Source organism: Aptenodytes forsteri, unplaced genomic scaffold (genome assembly GCF_000699145.1).
Source record: "Aptenodytes forsteri isolate BGI_AS27 unplaced genomic scaffold, ASM69914v1 Scaffold382, whole genome shotgun sequence".
Classification (NCBI taxonomy): Eukaryota; Metazoa; Chordata; class Aves; order Sphenisciformes; family Spheniscidae; genus Aptenodytes; species Aptenodytes forsteri.
Window position 1 is genome coordinate 1,447,166 of NW_008794625.1, and position 19,761 is coordinate 1,466,926.

The 19,761-nt window shown below is 37.5% G+C and overlaps 1 protein-coding gene across 1 annotated transcript in view; it reads left to right on the top strand.

Moving 5' to 3' along the window:
* CLSTN2 (calsyntenin 2) overlaps positions 1–19,761 on the top strand; it is a 287,789-nt gene that overhangs the window by 206,944 nt on the left and 61,084 nt on the right. Inside the window, exons 8-10 of the mRNA XM_009273362.1 lie at positions 11,217–11,402; positions 16,781–17,029; positions 17,620–17,741. Of these exons, the coding sequence (XP_009271637.1) occupies positions 11,217–11,402; positions 16,781–17,029; positions 17,620–17,741 (557 nt within the window). The remainder of the gene's footprint in view (positions 1–11,216; positions 11,403–16,780; positions 17,030–17,619; positions 17,742–19,761) is intronic.

Below are 19,761 nucleotides of genomic sequence, written 5' to 3' on the forward strand. Positions count from 1 at the left end.
GCAGAGCAAATGAGACTCAACAAGCCAAGGTACTATCCGTTAAACAATATTCCCTTGGGCTAATAGCATTTAAGTCTTTATTAAATCTAGGAGCTACTTCCCTACTCTTTGAAGATGGACATTAATATACAATCAGCAAGCATTCCCATGCAGACATTTTCAGCAAACAACAAGTCTCCACTCTATTAAGAGGCTACTTTAGAAATAAACTTAACCCAAACTGACATCAAACCATTCTGAGCAGACCACTCTGAAATGTTATTAGTATTGTAAGCAAGCTAAAAACGTAAATCAATGAACTGAATTAATTCCTAATCAGTTATTTTAGTTGGAAATTCTCATTAGTGAGTTTTGTCAACTAACTTTTACAGCTATACTACAAATTCTCTTCATGTTATCTGTGTGTTAATGTCCATGATTTTCAAACAATGAAGTGATCACTTAGTGCCAGGTAAGTAAGGAGACTACATTATAAAGAAAAGCTAGATGATAGTATTTCTGACACCATAATGGGTAGATTTGCAGTTGAAGTTATTTGCATTTTTTGTTTACAATTTTTTTTAAACACCATTAGTGGGTTTCCATACTAAGAAAAACCCTATTATCTTCAGCACATTCCCCGAGGTTCTGTCCATTCCTCCAGGGCTCTGCCTTTGTTTCAGTTCTATGGACACAGAGCAGACACTACACTTTTTCCTGTAGACTCACTTCCAGCATGGTCCTTTTCACTACAGTAGTTTTAATGTCACAAATATTGATTTCTGTAGTTACTTCTGCTTTATTCAAAGCAGGGTAGACAGACTTGTGACAACACAGTACTAAATATCAATATAGTATTTTCATTAAAAAACATGAGGTGAAATAAGAAAGAGTCAAAAACCTGTAATCTAGACCATGTTTCCTGTAGCTCATTTATGGTACCATAATTTGTCTTTTCTCATTTCTGCTACTTTTAGGAACAGTCTTCATAAAACTGAAGAAGTTACTGTCCCCCCTAGTGGGATAACAACTGGAAATAAAATATAAAACAATGTCCCAAAAGATGCAAGATAGCAGAAAGTTGAAAACGATTATTCCTGTACCAAGCTCTCTGGTGAATGATGTACTACATGGGGAGAAAATAAAGAGTTTAGCCTCAAAAAAAAAATGAAGGGCAGAATCATGTTACCAAAAACTTAATGTTTTGAGACTGCTAGAGGTCTGCGCAACTATTGACAATTAAACCGAACATCAGGTTGTTCCCTAAAATGCAGTTGACTTTAGACAGGAAGCAGTTAAGGCATAAACCAAAAAAGCTCCTCTAAACCAATCAGCTGAACACCCCAATAAATATCAGAGGACTCCGCCTTTTCTGAAACAAATGGAGAAGACTGAATGTGTTTCTTGGGGAGATAAGTAAAAGAGGACTTAATTTTTTTCTGCCAAATTTAATGTGGCCCTTGCATAAGCAATGCTCACTAACCTCCAATTTAACAGAAAATTAGGACTCTGATTAGAAAACAGGATTTCACAGCATCCAGCCTGAAGTGTTTTACTAACTTGAAAAGATTTCCTACACTTACTTATCATTATGTCCTATGAACCCATATACACACTTAACCTGATCACCTGAGGTAACAATGTAAAGTAGAAGTTCCTTAAAAACTCATCTTAAAAAAAGTTCCTTAAAAATTCAATGACTTTCCACTTAGTGTTTGCTTAAAAATAGTTTTGAAATAAAAGCTGCTTTGTTTATTTACCTAATAGACCATAAAAATATTAATGAGTAGTTAACATATCAAAGATAGTGCATGTTACTACTTCTTTAAGGCATGTAGGACTCACTAAGGTGACCTAGGGCTTCGCTACCACCAAAAGGCACATTCTTACCACGCCTTTAATGTTGAATAGTCATTCAGAGGCCATGTATGGGTCAGATCAGCTCGCTTTGCCTGCTGAAATGTAATCTTTCTTTTGTTCAGAGAAGGGCAGGACCTTCTCTTTTAGTAGCAGAGTGATCTTAGATCACTTCTGAATCAACATACTTCATAGATGCTATTGGCAGTAATGCAGAGTGATTTTACAATGGTATTCATCAGGCTTTCTAGTAAAATCTAACTACAGAGGAAAACCAAAATTGTATTGGCTTTTGAGCTGTCAGTGCTTTTAACAAGGAGCAGTATGATTACTAAAGTAATTGGTTATTTGGAGGAGAGTGGTCAAGTACAGAAACCTTGCTTACAAGAACAATATTCCTAGTCTTCAGGAACAACTTCACAAGCCCAAATATTTTCTCCAATAAATATAAATCAAATTCTATTCTTCTTGTGTACATACCTAGCAGTTTAAAATGCAATGCTTGTGTTGTCTTAGCTATAAGATATTTACCCATATTTTTTAAAATGAAATTTATTGCAAAGCAGGGAGCCTTTGTGCCAGTCTAGTCTTGGAGCTGCTGTGTATGCATTAGCCATACATCCTTAAAACAGAGTAATCATAACGAAATGCTTACATTCAGTTATTAACTTGAATGGCACCACTTTAGTAGAATACCCACTCTTTAAATACCCATTTCAGACATTTGAAAATTAATTGAACTTCAGAGTACATTTGATTTTTGAGCTCAAAGTTTACATAAGTTCAGACTTGTTTATGTACTTGTATCAGCATTATCTTTTCTTCTGTTTGACTACCAGACATATTTAGAGAAAGCAGTCATACCTGTTTCAATCTAATTTTTAAGATATGCTCTCCTTTCCTCAGGAAATTCTGTGCATGTATTACAGCTAAATACCTCTTTCTTGAATACTCCAGGTAAGGTGTTTTGACAGGTTTCTTCTCACCGTAGCCTCTTACTGGAAAGAGTGCTTTATGTATTCCAAGACTACCTTTCTTTTGCCTGGCTGTATCAGACTGGTGGCTCATGGACATGCTGTTACTGACTTAATGGAATCAGCTCTTTTTCCATGTGTCATTTTTCAGTGATGACTCACCAGTTTGCTGAAGTTCCTGAGCATGAACTGGCACTTTGTGTCATTACTACAAAGCAATATTTCTACGCACCAGTTCTCAAGGTCATCTTATTCTGTGCTTGGGATATCCTCTTTCTATGTTGACTTCCAATGTAGAATTGCCTTCCAGTTTTGTCACTAGCAGAAGTAATTAACACAGTCCTGGTTTTGTGCCAAGACCATTAATGGAAATATCAAATAACAACCCCAATGCAGATTCACAGGGATCCTTACTAGTTACTTCCCTGTGTACCGTGAACTTTACATTTTCAGAGTAACCCAGTATTGCCCTCTCTTTAGGCAGTTCTGTATATATGTTACAATTGAAATACTAAAGCCTGTCTTTTCCATCTTAACTGATGCAAGAAACCATTCCTTTTAGACCTATTTAACTGGATTCTTATTTCCATGTACCTCTGTGGAAGTTCACTCCTTTGTTCACCTTTTTGCATTTACAACTACAATAAAAAAGTCTTTCCTTTGTTTTAACTTTCACTGCAAGATCTCCATGAGCTTCACTGGGACAATTATCATTTAATTGAGAAATTTCTTACCTCTGAGATGTAGCTGACAGCTGGTGGTTCCATTAACGTTTCCTCTGCTCAAAAGTTAAAGCACGACAGGATATCCAGTTAGGTTTGAAGCTTTTCCCTATGATTTTTTCCTCTGCATGTAAAGACTTCCACACATTCTTGCACCACAGGCTTAAAAATTGCAGACTTTTCACGTAAGTTTTGACATGCTCAATTCAATTGATTTCAGTAACTAGTCCATGTAGTGTTTCAGAGTCCATCTTTTGGAATTTGAGAAGCTCTTTGTATACTCCTCAGTAGAGAAATCCCTTGGAATACCAGGATCCAAACACCAGTCACAGCCCTTGTTCTCCAGGATAACTAGAAAGCTGCCTCTTCCCATAATGACATCTTTTTGTGGTAGTTTGTCCTTCTGAAAGCATTAGAAGTCTCTAACCACATCTAAACCTGGTATCAAGAAGCAGCAAGAGCAGGGCTACTGCCTAAAGGAAGGCAAGCCTGGAGCCAATTGTAATAACAGAGCTGGCAGAGCCTTCGTCACCAAGGGCCAACCCCTCACCCAACTGAGGGGAGCAGGGCAGACCCAGAGATGGGGGCCAGGTTCAGCCAAGAGCCCAGATCCTCAGGCATGTTTCATGGTGAGGAGGCAGATCCCGGGAAGTCAATCCATAGATGAGAGTTAGGATCAGGTCACTGGGCAGATCCATAGTGATGAGGCCAGGCTGTCAAGCCAGAAAGCCAGTCCACGGGTTGACTTCTGGATAAAGGGACCCTATGGCCAGAGCTGTGGCTGAGCTAGAGACCAACACCCCTACAAGCATCACAGGTCAGACCAGGACTGAAGTGCTGGGGCTGAGCTTAAATAGAGATCCTGGCCCATGGGCGTGAATGGAAGCTGCAGGTGAAGCTTATGGAGGCTCGTTAGGGCTTATTAGTGCACTTGGGGCTCTGACACCCAGTTCACTGCAGGAAATACGTATTATTATTCAAATGCAGTCTCTCAACAAATAATAGTTTAACCTATGCTGTTGTTTCCTAGTTTTTAAATTCTTATATGTTTATTTTGCATAATTAGGTACTATTAGGGCTTGGGGTTTTATCACTCGATGGAGTATTCAGTGTCACTAATTCAGGCACAACTGCTGTTCCATTATGGTTCACTAAGTCCTGCAACAGCAGACTTTACCACTATCCCACAGTAGTCCAAATTTCTGTCTCTCTCTTTTTTGTTGTTTCTTAAACTATCAGCATGCTGCAGAAAGAAAAGGTGTATATGGATGTTTCTTTATGCTTATGAGATCTGCATTCAAATCTCTTAGCAAACCATGGTGCCTTAGCAGGGCTTTGGAAGTGAGTCTGAGTCTTCTTTTTGCTATGGAGAAGCTTTAACTGGGTCAGACTTTCTGATTATCATTTCCTTAACAAATCACTCATCATATTTAACATGCTTAGATTTGTGTGTGACATCAGATTTAGCAGTCCTGTCATTTGTACGTTACTAGCTTGTAGATTAGCTGTCAAACGTAGAAAAGTTTATTAGGGTTTTCTTTTATTCTGTTGTATGACTAGTGGTGCTGGATGCAAAATGATCTTTTCTCCCTTAAAAAAGATGAACAGAACTTTAAAGATTGTTTTGCAGTGTTGGTTAAAAACATTCGTATTTTATGTATACATGCATATGTATGTATGTGTATGTATACGTGTATTCATGTATATGTATACGTGTATTCATGTATATGTATGTATATACGTATATTATACACATATTTATGTCAATTTAAAAATGGGGGGAAATATCGTTCAATAAAAAAAATCCTAAATGGTATTTATGTGTGTTATTAAACACACACAAGAAGCATGATCCTAGCTGATAATTAGATCTCGTTTCTTTTCTGGCATACTTTCTACCAGACCTTCCTAGCACAATACATGTCTGCTAGCAGTGGTAGGAGTTGTGGCAACTGTTGTAAAGCTCCATACTTGGATCCCAAGAGAAAAAGCATTTTTTTTCTGTCAGTGGTGACTGCTTGACCCTTTAAAACTTAGAAAATTATATTCTGGGCAGCACACAGTGACATTGATGGATCCTGGAAGGAGCATTCTGCTGATGCTTACTAGCTGATTTGTGGCCAGTTAACTAGGGGACATCCTACCAAATTGTCTCCTTTGTAAAATGATCAATTTCACGAATGGGAAACTGCTTAGACAATCTGAACAGACCTGGTTATTTTAAGTAGTTCAGTATCTTCACAGAAACAAAGGTATTTAAGAAAGGGCCAGGCATACATGCACTACCAGTCTTTTTTCTAACTTTCCTTCTGAGATGATGGGGCATAGCAGACGATCCATTTTAACATCAATGATATACTTTAAAATTAAAATAATAATGTTAACTCAATTTTGTTCACCTGTAATCTGTGTCAAGAAACAGCATTCAGAATTTCTTGAAAGGTCTGTTGCAAGGCTGAGATTTCCTTTTTTGCAAGTAAAAATTTTTCTTTTTCAGAAGGTTTGAGGAGGGTTACTCAGGAAATGGGGGAGTGGAACATATAAGGTGATTGCTTTGTGTGTCTTGGGTTGTTTTTTTTCCAATTGGGAAATGAAAATCCTTTGAAATGTATTTTTTTTTTTAGATTGGCACAATTTATAAGTCCATAAATATAGAGAGAATGCTGCCCAAAAGAAAATATGCAGGAACTGTGTCTGTCTTGCTAAAAAATCCTTTCTCTTTAGTTCAAAGTAGAAATTCAAGTACCAAAGTGTGTACATTTTGGAAATGTCTTATGGCCATTTAACTTTCACATGTGGAGAATGCCTAACTGTACAGCAGGTATTTATTGAGGTGGCTGCAGCATATGATATTCTGGCAACGTGCACTTTCCAGTAAATTCATGGCGTTGAAAGAAAATTGTAGTTTTGTGAGGACAGTGCACTGCTCTTCCAAATATCATTGTACAGCATCTAGAGCTGCCTGGCTGCTGCTTTTAAGATACAGGGAGTTTCATAAATCATGAAAATAAGTGTACTTTTGGCAAAACTACAGCGACATTTCTGATCTTGTTTGAAATGCTTTGTGTATACTGATATTTTTACTTATTCTAGATTGTTTCAGATTTTCAAATTAATAGAGAGAAAAATGTTTAATAAAAAAAATACTTCGGCAAAGCTGTGAAATGTATAAGTTTTAAAAAAAAAAAGAAGCAGAATAACCTTTAGCCAAGTATCCAGCCTACATAGACAGGACAGATGCGAAGATGCTGTAGAGGAAACAGATCTACCGATTACATTGCTCTAGGAACCTTGTGTTCCAGCTATTACGTAGAGATGCTGCAGAGACTCACTAATAGCACTACATAAATTTTATCTTACATTTAGCTGCCAGGATGCATCTTCAGTCGAACACCAGAGAAGTTTTGCATTTCACTGGCATGGTAGGAGTTGTGTTGAAATTGTCTTTAATTACCTTGCTGTCATTTTTAATGTCATGATGTGGAATCAGAATTTATGGCCACACACATGTAGGAGGACACATGAATCAGGTCATACCTCCTCCGCACATGCGAGTGCCGTACTCCTTCAAGGAAAAATGAGATTAAATCATTCTTAGTGTCATCAAGCATTAGAATTGAATTAAAATATAATACATGGATCACAAGGAAAGAGAGTCATGTACAAAACTGTTAAGCGTAGAGATCAAGGAAAGTCTTTACATTATCCTTCTGTTAAAAGGAAAATTTATTCAGTGCATTGGGATTTACTTTTAAAGGCTCAAACTGTCATTGAAGCTTGATCCATGTTGATCTTGGAATAGTTTGAGTATCTCAGAGATCGAGATCTGTGTTTACATAGTTGTTTTATAATTGATGAAATCTGAACCACAAACCTGACATTGTGATATTTACCCTCTAATGTTGTTGGTATAATCCAGCTGGGGGTGTCTTATATTGCCTGGAAGAGCTTTATACCACAATTGGCAAGCAAAAGCCTGTTGAATTAAAAAAATCCAAAGAAAGGCTGTCTTCTGCAGGACTAAACAGGGCTAGTTTTATTCAAGCTTTTCCCATGGGATTAGTCTTCCCCCCGCTACTGGGGAGACAGTGCTTACCTTTGTAAGTTTGCACTGTAATGTCGTGTTGTCGCATGACAGTTCGTGTCAAAGGAGGAACCTTGTTGGCTGAGTTTAGCTAATCTAGTGCAACCTACCATTTCAGATGGGATTATATATCTTTTGACTGTTTGCATAACCCTAGGCATGAGTCACATTTTAAGATGCAGTTTTCAAATAGCTGAAATTCAGAGGCTTTTGTAGACTCAGGTTACGTAAGACTCGTCCTCTGAGTCAGTTCTAGAGGAATCGAAAAAGTGTCACCACATTCCTGAGGGGAAGATGCTGATCTTTTGAATGTGTCCAATACAGGATGTTATTCTGGGAGAAAGAAAAATAACCATCTTCACCACATTCAAGATTAAATGAAAGATACGGGTTTTTCGCACAATAAGCTCCTCACACTGTCACCACTTCTTGTTGCTTGTTCTAACTCTGTGCACTTTCCAACATTACTAACTTTACTGGTGGTGAGATACAGAGGGTGTTGGCCTCAGCTTCAACACCTCTGGGATGCTGAAATGCTGTGGGGGCAGGTACTATATAAATAAGCCAGTTGATTTGTATCAGAGCTATTGCTACCTTTAAGGACTGTCCTGCTATCACAGGGTTGTATCATACTCCAGTATTGCCTCGTGCCTGCCTGGCAACGCCTTCTGCACAGAGAGGGACTCCTTGGCAGACTTCCTAAATCTGCACTAAGTCAGTGAAAGAAGTGGGATTTAGGATGAGGATTGGTCTATGACGCTGCAGGGGACCAAGGTACAAAGACACTAGTTCAAATCTAGTTGATGTTTTACAATTTAGAGCTGAGATAAATGCGGATGATTTAGAACGTTCAGGGTTTATGATCTCTGGGTACAAATTACTGTTTTTGCCACGTTGAAAGGCAATACTGTGAAATGAAACACCTCTTCCAATCCAGGGGACATTCATGTGGCAGAAACAGAGGTCTTCCATTATTCTTCCTTGTGAGCAGTGGCATTTTATATAGCGTAGTGGCATTTTATATAGCGTGTTTTTTATAAGACATTCTTCATATAACTAGAGGCGAGTGTGCTGTTGCAGATATGTTACAGTTAATAATTCAGTCACATCTCACATATGCTAATGAGTATTTTGCATGAGTGCCAGTTAATTTGATATAGCTGAGAAATGAAAATGTGGCTGAAACCTGAAAGCTGTTGAGATACTCTGAAATATTTCAATACATACGAGACCCTCTTTATTTTTCCTTTTGGGTAGAGGAATATAATGTTTTAACTGGTGAATAAGAGAGTATAAAGATCAATAATTCATATATTACTAGCATGTATACAAACCAGCAAATTATTCTATTTTTACCTTAAGTGTCTGAAAGAATTTGCTGCTCTTGTTTGATTGGAAAAATGTTAACCTCGAGTTTCTGGAATGGACAGAAATCTGTTATTGTAATGATGTACCTTATATGGTACTTGAAATTCTAAGGGAACTGTTTAAGCTGACAATTGCAGACAAATTATGCAATACTGCAGATCAAATCTAACTAAATATGGAATGAATGGGATGAATAATACTACCTGAAAATTACTACTAAAATAGCAACTCAGCTGATGTGTGCACAGGCAATAAAGCAGTCATAGTTATCTTTTAGTCAGTGATGTACAAGTCCTAAAGTTTTTAGTAAAAATAGATACTAAACACACTTTCAGAATGTTCTATGAAGTCTCAGCTTCCTCTTGAGAACAAAATGCTACATGATGACCATTTGGATTAAAAGTCATGAAGAAAATCTGAGAATTTTGAAATGCAGACCAGTGACTGCCAGCATCCTATCCCCTTTGTCTGGACTCTGGATTAATGATTGCTCTATGTTTCAAAATGTTTGCTTCAGATTTTCTTGTAAATTTTTAATCCAATTTAAGACAGTGGGAGAGAGCACCTTTTTTCAAGCTTTCTGAAAATGAGCTCTGTTGAAAACCACCAAACTCCTTCACCTACTAAATGCATATATATATTTAAAAAATTACTTTTCCTTCCACTGATACTTAGAATGTCTGTCCATTTACTTTAAGAGATTTCATTGACTGCCAGGACCTAGAATTTTTCCAGTTGTGGAGTCCTCTTTTACCTAGGACTAAACAAAGTCAGTGAAACTTCAGCTGTGTGTACAAGAGTACTTCTTTTGACAAATTTTACAGATACACAGATGTACACATTAGGTAGCAGAGGTGAATAGTTCTGTGACTTCAAAATAATTAACTATTTGCATCTCTCTATTAATGTGGCATTCTTACTTATGTTGCGTGGTAACTTGGCTGGAGTGGGCTAAAATGTATGAGAAAGATACGAACCTGTTGGAGCAGGTCCAGAGGAGGCCACGAAAATGGCCAAAGGGCTGGAACACCTCTCCTGTGAAGAAAAGCTGAGGGAGTTGGGGTTGTTCAGCCTAGAGAAGAGAAGGCTTCGGGGAGACCTTACTGTGGCCTTTCAGTACTTAAAGTGGGCTTGTAAGAAAGACAGAGAGAAACTTTTTACTGAGGCCTATAGTGACAGGACAAGAGGTAACAGTTTTAAACTGAAACAGGGTAGATTTAGATTGGATATAAGGAAGATATTCTTTGCTATAAGGATGGTGAGACACTGGAACAGGTTGCCCAGAGAAGGTGTGGATGCCCCGTCACTGCAAGTCTTCAAGGTCATATTGGATGGGGCCTTGAGCAACCTGATCTAGTCAAAGATGTCCCTGCCTATGGCAGGGGGGTTGGCCTAAGTGGTCTTTGAAGGTCCCTTCAAACCCAAACCATTCTATGATTCTGTGAAAATACGAACTGTAAAGATAGCTGAAATACGTTTTTAATTAATGCTGATTGTTTGGGTTTTCTCTGAAGCAGGTTGCAAACACCATAATTAATTGGATTTAAAAATTAAATGCTTCAGTTGAGAAGCATAGTGGTATGTATGGCATGTCCGGATGGCTGCCTAAAGCAGGTGATAGTTTAAATGTTGTGGGCTGAGAGACAACTGCATATGCAAAACCACAGATTAGTCAGATCTGACTGAAAGCGTGAGTAGTCCTTTCAGCTGTAACTTTCTGTCATTAATACTTCACAAAATTAGTAAGACATTTGAAGACAAGAAGTGGCACTACAGATGTGTTATATTAGCTTTTGGTCACAGTCCAGTGAGACTGATGTATATAGCCTGGTCCTTGGAGTTATTTGTTCTGTATCACAAAACTATGAAATCTGACCAAATTCAGCGCAGCCAACAGCCTCATCCCTGTAGAGCTAGCTTGTAGTCTGTCACAGGGACATGGACATTGGAGATCCAAACTGACACCCATTAGCACTTCTTGTCAGGATATGTCTGTACCCCGTGCTTGTGTGACTCTAGCAGCAGCAGTAGTACTTAATTGAGCCTGACACTCCTTTACGAAGAGGGGCAAAACCCAATCTTTTTAGGACAGTAACTTCTTGATGCCAAGTTCAAGAACTTTTATTTTTGTCTTAGACGGTGACCTTTGAGAACAATATGTCATTTAAAATTATATAACTCCTTTCCCTTTTGTAATCACTCTTGGATCTTTTTGTTGTTGTTTTTTTCCAGACTGGAACAAACGGATTGAATACAAGCCCGGTGCTGGCAGCATACCTTTGTTTCCCAGCATTCATCTAGAAACGTGTGATGGACCAGTTTCCTCAATACATACCACCATTGAATTACAGACCAATTACATTGGAAAGGGCTGTGATCGTGAAACATACTCGGAAAAATCTCTGCAGAAATTATGTGGTATGGATATGGCTTTCAGTTAATATAATATTTTTCCAGATAAAGCACCAGTTCCTTGTGACCTGTAAGCATGCAATACGTGGATTTAGCTCAGCCTGGTTCATTTTGGATTGTAGCAATGAAAATGAAGGGAGTAGCAATATTTGACTGGTGCTCCATTCTTCTTTTCCATTTGTTTTCACTCTTTTTCATACCTTCTCCCTGCTTAATTTTAATTTTTTTCTCCCTTGCTCCTCTTCCCTTCTCTATTTTCTCTCTTTCCTCATTCCACCTCTTTCTCACTCTTTCTTCCCTCTGCTACTAATACTGGTGTGACAGTGTAATGAGATTTCAGGTATAGATTTGCCATCGTAGGAAGGCCATAGGATTTGATGAGAATTGAATCTCCATCTTGTGTTTCAGTCTTCCTGACTCAGCTTTCTGTTATGCTGCTAAGTACTGTGCCAGAGTAAAACCAAACAAAAGTAAAGGAACATTTGGGCCAATCATTTGAGCAAAAATATTTAAGAAACATGAACTTCAGAGAAGAGGTGTCCTGGTGGAGAAAGGTTTCCTAATTATTTTCTTCCCTTTTCTGCTTTTTGATAACTTGGTCTAAAAGATACAAATTAATTTTGAAAGGTAGATTAAATACTTGAACACTGCTGTTTTTTCGTGACTTTAAGATTATGTGTATGGCAAAGCAATGGCCACACATTAAGCCACTTGTCTTTTGCCTTTTGAGATCTGCAGCCTCTCCTCCTCCTCTAAAATCCTGTCTTCTTAGAATCCTCATCTGAAGCCCTGATGGTGTGGAACATTGATTTTCATCTTCTCCAAAATGTCTATTTACCTGGCTCCTGTCCAAGCTACAGTAGCAAATGTACATTTTTTTTCCATTTAAATGCATGGATTTTGGTTTGTGGTGCTCTGCTGTATGGCTTACATTTGCTTTGATAACCACACAACAGCATTGCAGATACATTAAGATCAATACACTAACCTTTAAGAAATAATTTGGTAAAGGAAAATTTTCAGCCAGTGTTACTAAATTATTAAAAATGGAGAGCCAATTCCCAGGGAAAAATAGTTTGCAGTAACGATTACCGATTACCTGTGGAGATTGGGAAAGTGAGGTAAAGGTGAGTGGGAGTAGTAGCATTCTCATAAAATCTGAATATTTTCAACCTGAAAATTGCTTAGTTAAGATTACAGAAACAATCATAATTTTAATCCTGTATCTTTATCCAAGTGACTGGGATCATGGAAAAGCAGGAGAAAACCCATCTGCCAACAGTATGCATCTTTATCATGTTAATGACATTAAACCTGAGAGGTTGAGCAAGGCTGTGTGACCTATCGGGGACTTGATTTCATAAAATACTAGCATTTGAATAAAAATAAATACGTTATAGCTAAAGTCAAGTACTTTTACCTCCTCTAAGAACCTGTATTGGCAGCAAAAAGAACATTGCTTTATGCCTGTTATAGACCTGAACTGCAAATGGCACAATCATTCAGAGCAGATCACTATACAAGATCTAAACCACCAAACGATTACATTGACATAAAACACTAATAGCAACTATATCCGACAATATTATCATTTTAAGTGTAGGACCGAAAGTAGGTTCCTTCTGCTGGTGTAAAATTCCTTAGTTGAGGAAGGTTGTGCAAAGTCTAAGGGGTTCAGTTCGCGGAGTGTGGCTTGACTACCTTACCTGCTGACACTTAAGCAGTAGAAAAGAGTCTTTCGAGTCTTTCTCTTTTTCTCCTCAGTAAACTAGATGTTTCCCAGTACTAGTCCAATCTTAATTCATTGCCTGCACCATGTGTAGGCCTAAGCTGGTGAAAAGCAGAATGATCAAAAACATTTCAGCAGGCCTGTCAATGCCATTGTAGTCGTTGCAGGCAGCCTTTGAACAGGTCGGCAGATGTACTGTCTAACACTACTGCTGAACTTCCAGTTTTTACTCAGCACGTCCGTGAGGGAACAGAATGTAAAGCACTTGAGAAAATAGATAGAATGTAAAAAGTATATGGAAATGGGGGAAAGATTCTCACTGCTGAAAGAGTATTTTTTTTGTCCAAGGTTTCCATATCTTCATAGAGAAGAACAGGTAGGGTAGAAACTTGTAATAGGACTTAGATAAAAAGCTTGTAAATTAAAATGAACTTTACATCAGAATTGCATTTGGACTAGCTTGCACTTTGGTATTTAGTATTTATTACCACCCTTAATGTAGAGAGAACTCTTATGAAAGCAGGTTAAATTATTTCTGGAAATCAGTTTTCTCCCAGAAATGACGTTATTGTATCTAATGGTTGGATGAACAAATTCTTTGAAAAGGAAGAAAACCCTGAATCTTTTTCTACCAGTAAAGTACTGTGCGATTGCAGAGTGCAGAACTGAGCAATCACAGACAAATATTCTTGTGTGCCGTATAAAAGGCAAGATGCTCTCTCTATAATAAAGGATCCAGTTTATAAATCCTGTGCTCATTTCTTCATTTATCTGTTGGAAATCTAAAGAATTCAGATGCTAAGGACAGTGCATTAAAATTCATTTTTTATACGACTGATGGTTTAAGTCTGTCTTTCAATAACCCAGTGATTTGTACTCACTTTGGCGGTCAAGGTGGGCAGTTTAAATGATTAAATTACACTTCAGTCATTTTAAAGTCAGGGAGTTATTAGTGTTGCGCCTCAAAGCATTTTAGTAAGCATTTTTTCACCTTGTCATCCGACAATAATAAAAAATAAAGAATGTGTGAAAGACACAATTTGGGCTGCAAAAACATATCCAGAGTAAATCTCACTAAAAAAAAATAATGTTAAGGGGCCTAGAATATGGTGGAAAGATGACTATGGTGCTGTCTTCTTTCCCTCTAAATGTAGATAAAATAGAAAATAATGGGATTGCTAATTTTCACATAGGGCAAACGGGAAACTGAAGTACGGAAACGCTGAGTATCAGATTCAAGGCCATGCTCCAGCTAAGAGGGTAGATCCTGCCCTCTCTCCTTTATCCTGGGTTGTGCAGCTTTGCAGGAGGCTCAAAAAAAGTTGTTGATCTGACTGAAAAGTAATAATTTGCGCTTGGTTTTATTTGGACGGTTAGCTTCCAGCTAAGCCAACAATCTGGTCCAATTCAGCAAGCAGCATCAGTACGTGCTTAACCTGGCACAAAGTTTGCAGTACGAACATGAAGGGTGGGGAGAGGAGGTGGGGCCAACTCTGTAAGTTGCTTGTGAAAACAAGCACTTTAATATGCAAGGGGTACCGCAGGGGTCCAAACCCGTGCTTTATGCAGTGGCTCCTGCATTATTCTGGAAGCATTTTCGAAGAAAAGGGCATCAGCCCCTACATTTTGGAAGGGCACTGATCCAGTAGCGTGGTAAGACTCTCCTGGGAACACCTCCAGATACATCCTGTTTGTATTGCTCCAGGTCTGTGTTTGTACATGCCTGAGCAGCTTCGGATGCTGGTTGGATTTATTAGGAAAAATCCAAAGTAACCCATAAATCTCCATAAAAAGATGGGCAGATAAAGTAGAACCTGTTGAGCTTGGTACTGATTACCCAACTGCTCTTACACAAGCCTGACCTCAAGTTGGGAAACTAAGGTAGTTTACTTAAGCACCTTGCTGAATCAGAGTTTAACAAGCAATATGAGGCTTCCATTCTGGAGTTTTCCCACAGATTCATTCTAGTGGAAAAAATAGATCTTTCCAAATTTTTATGGCCAGAGTAGATAGAGTGAGTGAGGGATGAAGCTGCTTCTCTGAGCCCATAATTTACCTAATATAAGCATGTGCCCATTTAAAAGCCTGTTTCCTTTGATATACACCATGGTGCAAGCAATTTCTGTTCCTTCTGTAAGTTTAAAAAATGACAATAAAAATTAACACAAAAGGAAATTGATTGAGAAAATTATGGGTTTACTTGTGTCCTGTGCAAGTAATTTTATTTTTTAGTGGCTTGAATTAAAAAAAAAAAAAAAAAAAAGAAAATTTATCACAAATTGTGCCATCTGGACAAATTGAGTTTGATGTATTCCCGTTGATAACATCTGTGTATTAAGCAATGCAGTGTGGTGTATTATCCAGAATTAGAATTTATAAAATAAATACACTTTGTCTCTGTGCTCCAATTCTAAACATATAGGTGTTAGGTTTGATATTACTCTCACTTCAAAATAACCTCATTTTACAGTAATACATTTTGGAGAATTGTCTAAGAAATTCAGTTACTGAATGATATGAATGTTTTCATATCATTATTATAATACATTTTTAAAAATCCATAGGATACAATTCCACACTTTCTTGGCTTAAAATTCTATACTCCTGCAGAGAGTTGGGATCTTTTTCTCTCTGTGGACGCTGAAGGAGGGTGGGATATCTTACAAGTTTGGGATTTTTTATTCAGTTGTGGTTTGTTCACCATATTCTTACTTGACAAATCATCAACAAGAATACAAAGATTGTTTGTGCTTTTTACTCTGGCAAGCATGCTTTCTGCTAAATGCTGTCTTTCACCAGCTAAGTAAAGGCTCTGGGTAGCTCATTGCATGTTTTTAAAAGTGTCTGACAGTTGTTAAGCTGTAAGAAAACACAGAGCTATAAAGAATTGTGCTATTTTATCAGATCTTGGCACCACAGTGTTTTCCACTTCTGGTTTTTTTTTCCAATTAATTCTAACAAACAAATACTGTGTAGCTGGGGGCCACTTTGCTAATGATTTACCTTTGGGTGTGGAGGGGTGGCTAGTCCGAATTGTGAGTACCACTTAAAAGTCTTAGATCTATCATTGGGCAAGAACACATGGAGTTACAACCATCATGTATCTGCCAGAAGCTGGCATTAAAGTGATATTATCTCTTTTAGGGTGAATACTCTGTATGTATTGACATTCATACCAACGTTGTTGTGAATATCCATGGCTATCTACTGGACATTAGGAGACTTGTCCTACATTCATCCCCACTGTACTGTATTTTGCAACACATCATCCCCACACACCATATATCTCCATGCTGTCAGGGAGGGAAGAGGTAAAGCTTCCCAGCTGGATGTGGAGAATTTGGTTTTAGTCTTAGGAGTTCTTGAAATAACTGAAGAAATGCCGTTAATGAATTTTAGAAAATAATGAGAAGCTTCAAGAAAGATAACTTTATTTCTGTAGTTTTCTGTGCAATACATTAAAGCTAGAGAATTCTTACTGGCTTACTATGGTTGGTATTATATAATGTATGTGATTTAACAGTGAAGCTACTACCCATTTGGGTAGTAAAAATAATCTAAAGAGTGTGAATCAGATCACTGGCCTATATTAAATTAATCTTCACAGCTTTTTCGTTAGTCTCTCATCACGTTATTCATTATATATCATTTGCAGGAGCTTCCTCAGGTGCCATTGACCTGTTACCGTCTCCCAGCGCAACAGCTAACTGGACAGCTGGGCTTCTCATGGATAACAATGACATGATTTTTAAATTTGATGGAAAGCAAGGAGCCAAAATCCCAGATGGAATAGTCCCAAAGAATTTAACAGATCAATTCACCATCACTCTGTGGATGAAACATGGACCTAGTCCAGGATTAAGAGCTGAGAAAGAGACTATTCTCTGCAACTCTGACAAGACAGGCGAGTCTGTGTATTAAGAAATGTTTGGCAAAGGGCGTAACAAAGTTAGTAGAGTGTTACCATCTCTCCTCAGTTAATTTGGTCTGAAAAAAACGTTACTAAGCTGGGGTGGTGCCACTCTAAGCATTGCTGACTTGATGGCTTATTGAGGGGACTGGCGTCTACCTAAGTTTCAAGCACTGGTTCTCTTCTTGGATAATCTCTGTGAACACATCTGTAGGAATTTATAAGAATTGGTTGATAAAATAATTAAATTAAGTTTAATTTTTTTATTATTTAGATTGGGAAAAACAGTTCTAATTCTTCACTGAAACTAGTTAGACGAAATATTGATTTGGATTTTATTTATTAGTTTGGACATACCGCTTCCATAAACGAAACTAATACGGCGTAATTTGGGAAGATGCTTACCATATGTGGCTTCCCTGAGAACCATAATGATCCATGATATTGAGAAAAGTCAGTTCTTTTGGGGCTTTTTATTTGGTTGGGTTTTGTCTTTTAGGTGTATATTGCTTTCAAACACATTCACCTAAACAAAAGTGTTGATGACAGTTCAGATCACTGATCTTTTTGGTCCCTCCTTTCAGAGATGAACCGCCATCACTATGCCCTGTACGTGCACAACTGCCGGTTAGTATTTCTGTTGCGCAAAGACTTTGATCAGGCTGACACCTTTCGTCCTGCGGAGTTCCACTGGAAACTGGATCAGGTACCTGTGGTTTTCTCTTATCTGTGACCCATCCTTCTCTTCATCCCCTTCAGAAATGATAGAGAACAACCCAAGTTCTAGCGTAACTGCTTTGGGAAATCGGAAGTCTATTGCAATTATGTTGCAACTTGTAACTGTTATGGCTCTAATTGGGATCCACATAAAAATGGATGGACAAGTTAACTTAGTTGAGTCATTTAATACAGTAGGTTTTTTAATTGAGTCATTTTAAACGGTAAGTAGAGGTTTATATCCTTTGGCAGTGGATAGAGACATGACATTGTATATAGTTCCCTAAAAGTTTTCCATTTATCATTAAAAAAAAATCTACTTTATCAGCACAATGGAAGTGATGGAAACCTTTTCAATAAAGGGTATGCTGACACACAGAAAGGCATTTATAATATATTGTAAATCTAATCTGTAGACTTTTACTTTCATCTGCTGTGCTTATGTAATTTCTCCTTATTATGAAGAGTATATCGGAAGGAAATTATCATAAAAGAGATGAGTTGCCTTTCATAGATTTATTAATTCTAAGCAGGATAAGAATCATTTAGATGAAAGAAAACAGACTCCAGCAAAGTAGTATTTTCTCACAGCAAGTTTCTTCATGTCTTTGAGTCCAAACTATGGTATTGAAGATGTAGATATAGGAACGGTTACTTTCCTAATTCACCTTCAAAATGCATATAAAAAGACTATCTTTGTCGTGATTATCAGATGAATGTGGTAAGAAACCATGTGATGATCATAGCACTTGCTTTTCATTTCCATTAACCAGTTTGGAATCAGTTTCTGCTGTACTTGATATGAAATCTTACAGTGTCTAGAAAGGGGTAAATTTACATTAAATCGTATTGAAGATTGCAAGTCATGAGTAATGGATGTCACCTCAGATAATGCTGTTCTGAGTGCTGGAGATGGATTTGTATTTCTGAACTGTATATTAAGCATCTAAATTAATGATAATACAAAGTTTAGGTAAAGTATTTTGTCTCTGAAAGTTGAATGCAATCAACTTCTCTTCTATATCCTTACAATGAGAAAGGACCAATGTCCTCTCAATAAATGAAATTTGTGTGTAACTCTTGTAACTTAGCCATGACAAAATACTGGAAAAATGCACTGTCAAAGGTAATTTTCCATTGACGGGGGATGTATTTGATTGTGTGAAAGAACTTCTTTGTCTCTGTTGCCGTCTACAATTACTTTATTCTTACTCTACTTTCTCCACATCATTTCCATACTTTTGAAAATAGACAGGAAAAAATGGCATAAACTGGGAAGTACAGGAATGCTAACATCTTCCCGATTTTTTTTTCTTTCTTATATCACAAAAAAGACAGTGTATCCTGAACTACTGTTTTTTCATATCAAGCAAATTTTTGTCTGTGATTAGCCTTGCACTGGAATTTGGTTAGCATCCATGTTATTGATGAGCAACATGTACTCTTTATATTTCTGTTTTGACAGCATTATTTCCTTGCAGAACATGCTGATCATCTCAGAAATCTACATCTGGATGATTTGTTGATTTGGGAAATTTGTGTGAATTTGGGGATGCATTGTTTCAAAACAACATGCTAAGAATGTGTGTATCTAACTAGTTAAGTACAAGTGCTATTTTTCCTCTAACAAGGGATAAAGAACACCTTGGGCAAGTCTACGGATTTTGTCTGAAATTAATAAACCTAGGGGATTTGCACCAGCAGACAACTTCTCACATCTTCAGCTGACATTTAAGTAGAATCCCAAATATCTGGTGACAGGAACTCATTGTTTGTGATGTAAATCCTAGAGGAACCCAAGATTTCAACTAGGGATGACTGAAAAAGTCCTCGGGGATATTTTGGGATTCAATCAATTGTACTCTGAGTTGTTTCTGGAGAGAAGTTATTTTGTTGAAGCCATCTCAGCAAGAGCATATACTAAAGGCATTCCAAAGTAGTGCTTGACACATTAACTCTTTTCATTCCTACTGTTTGGTTCTAAACTGTATATTTCATTGTCTGCCAAT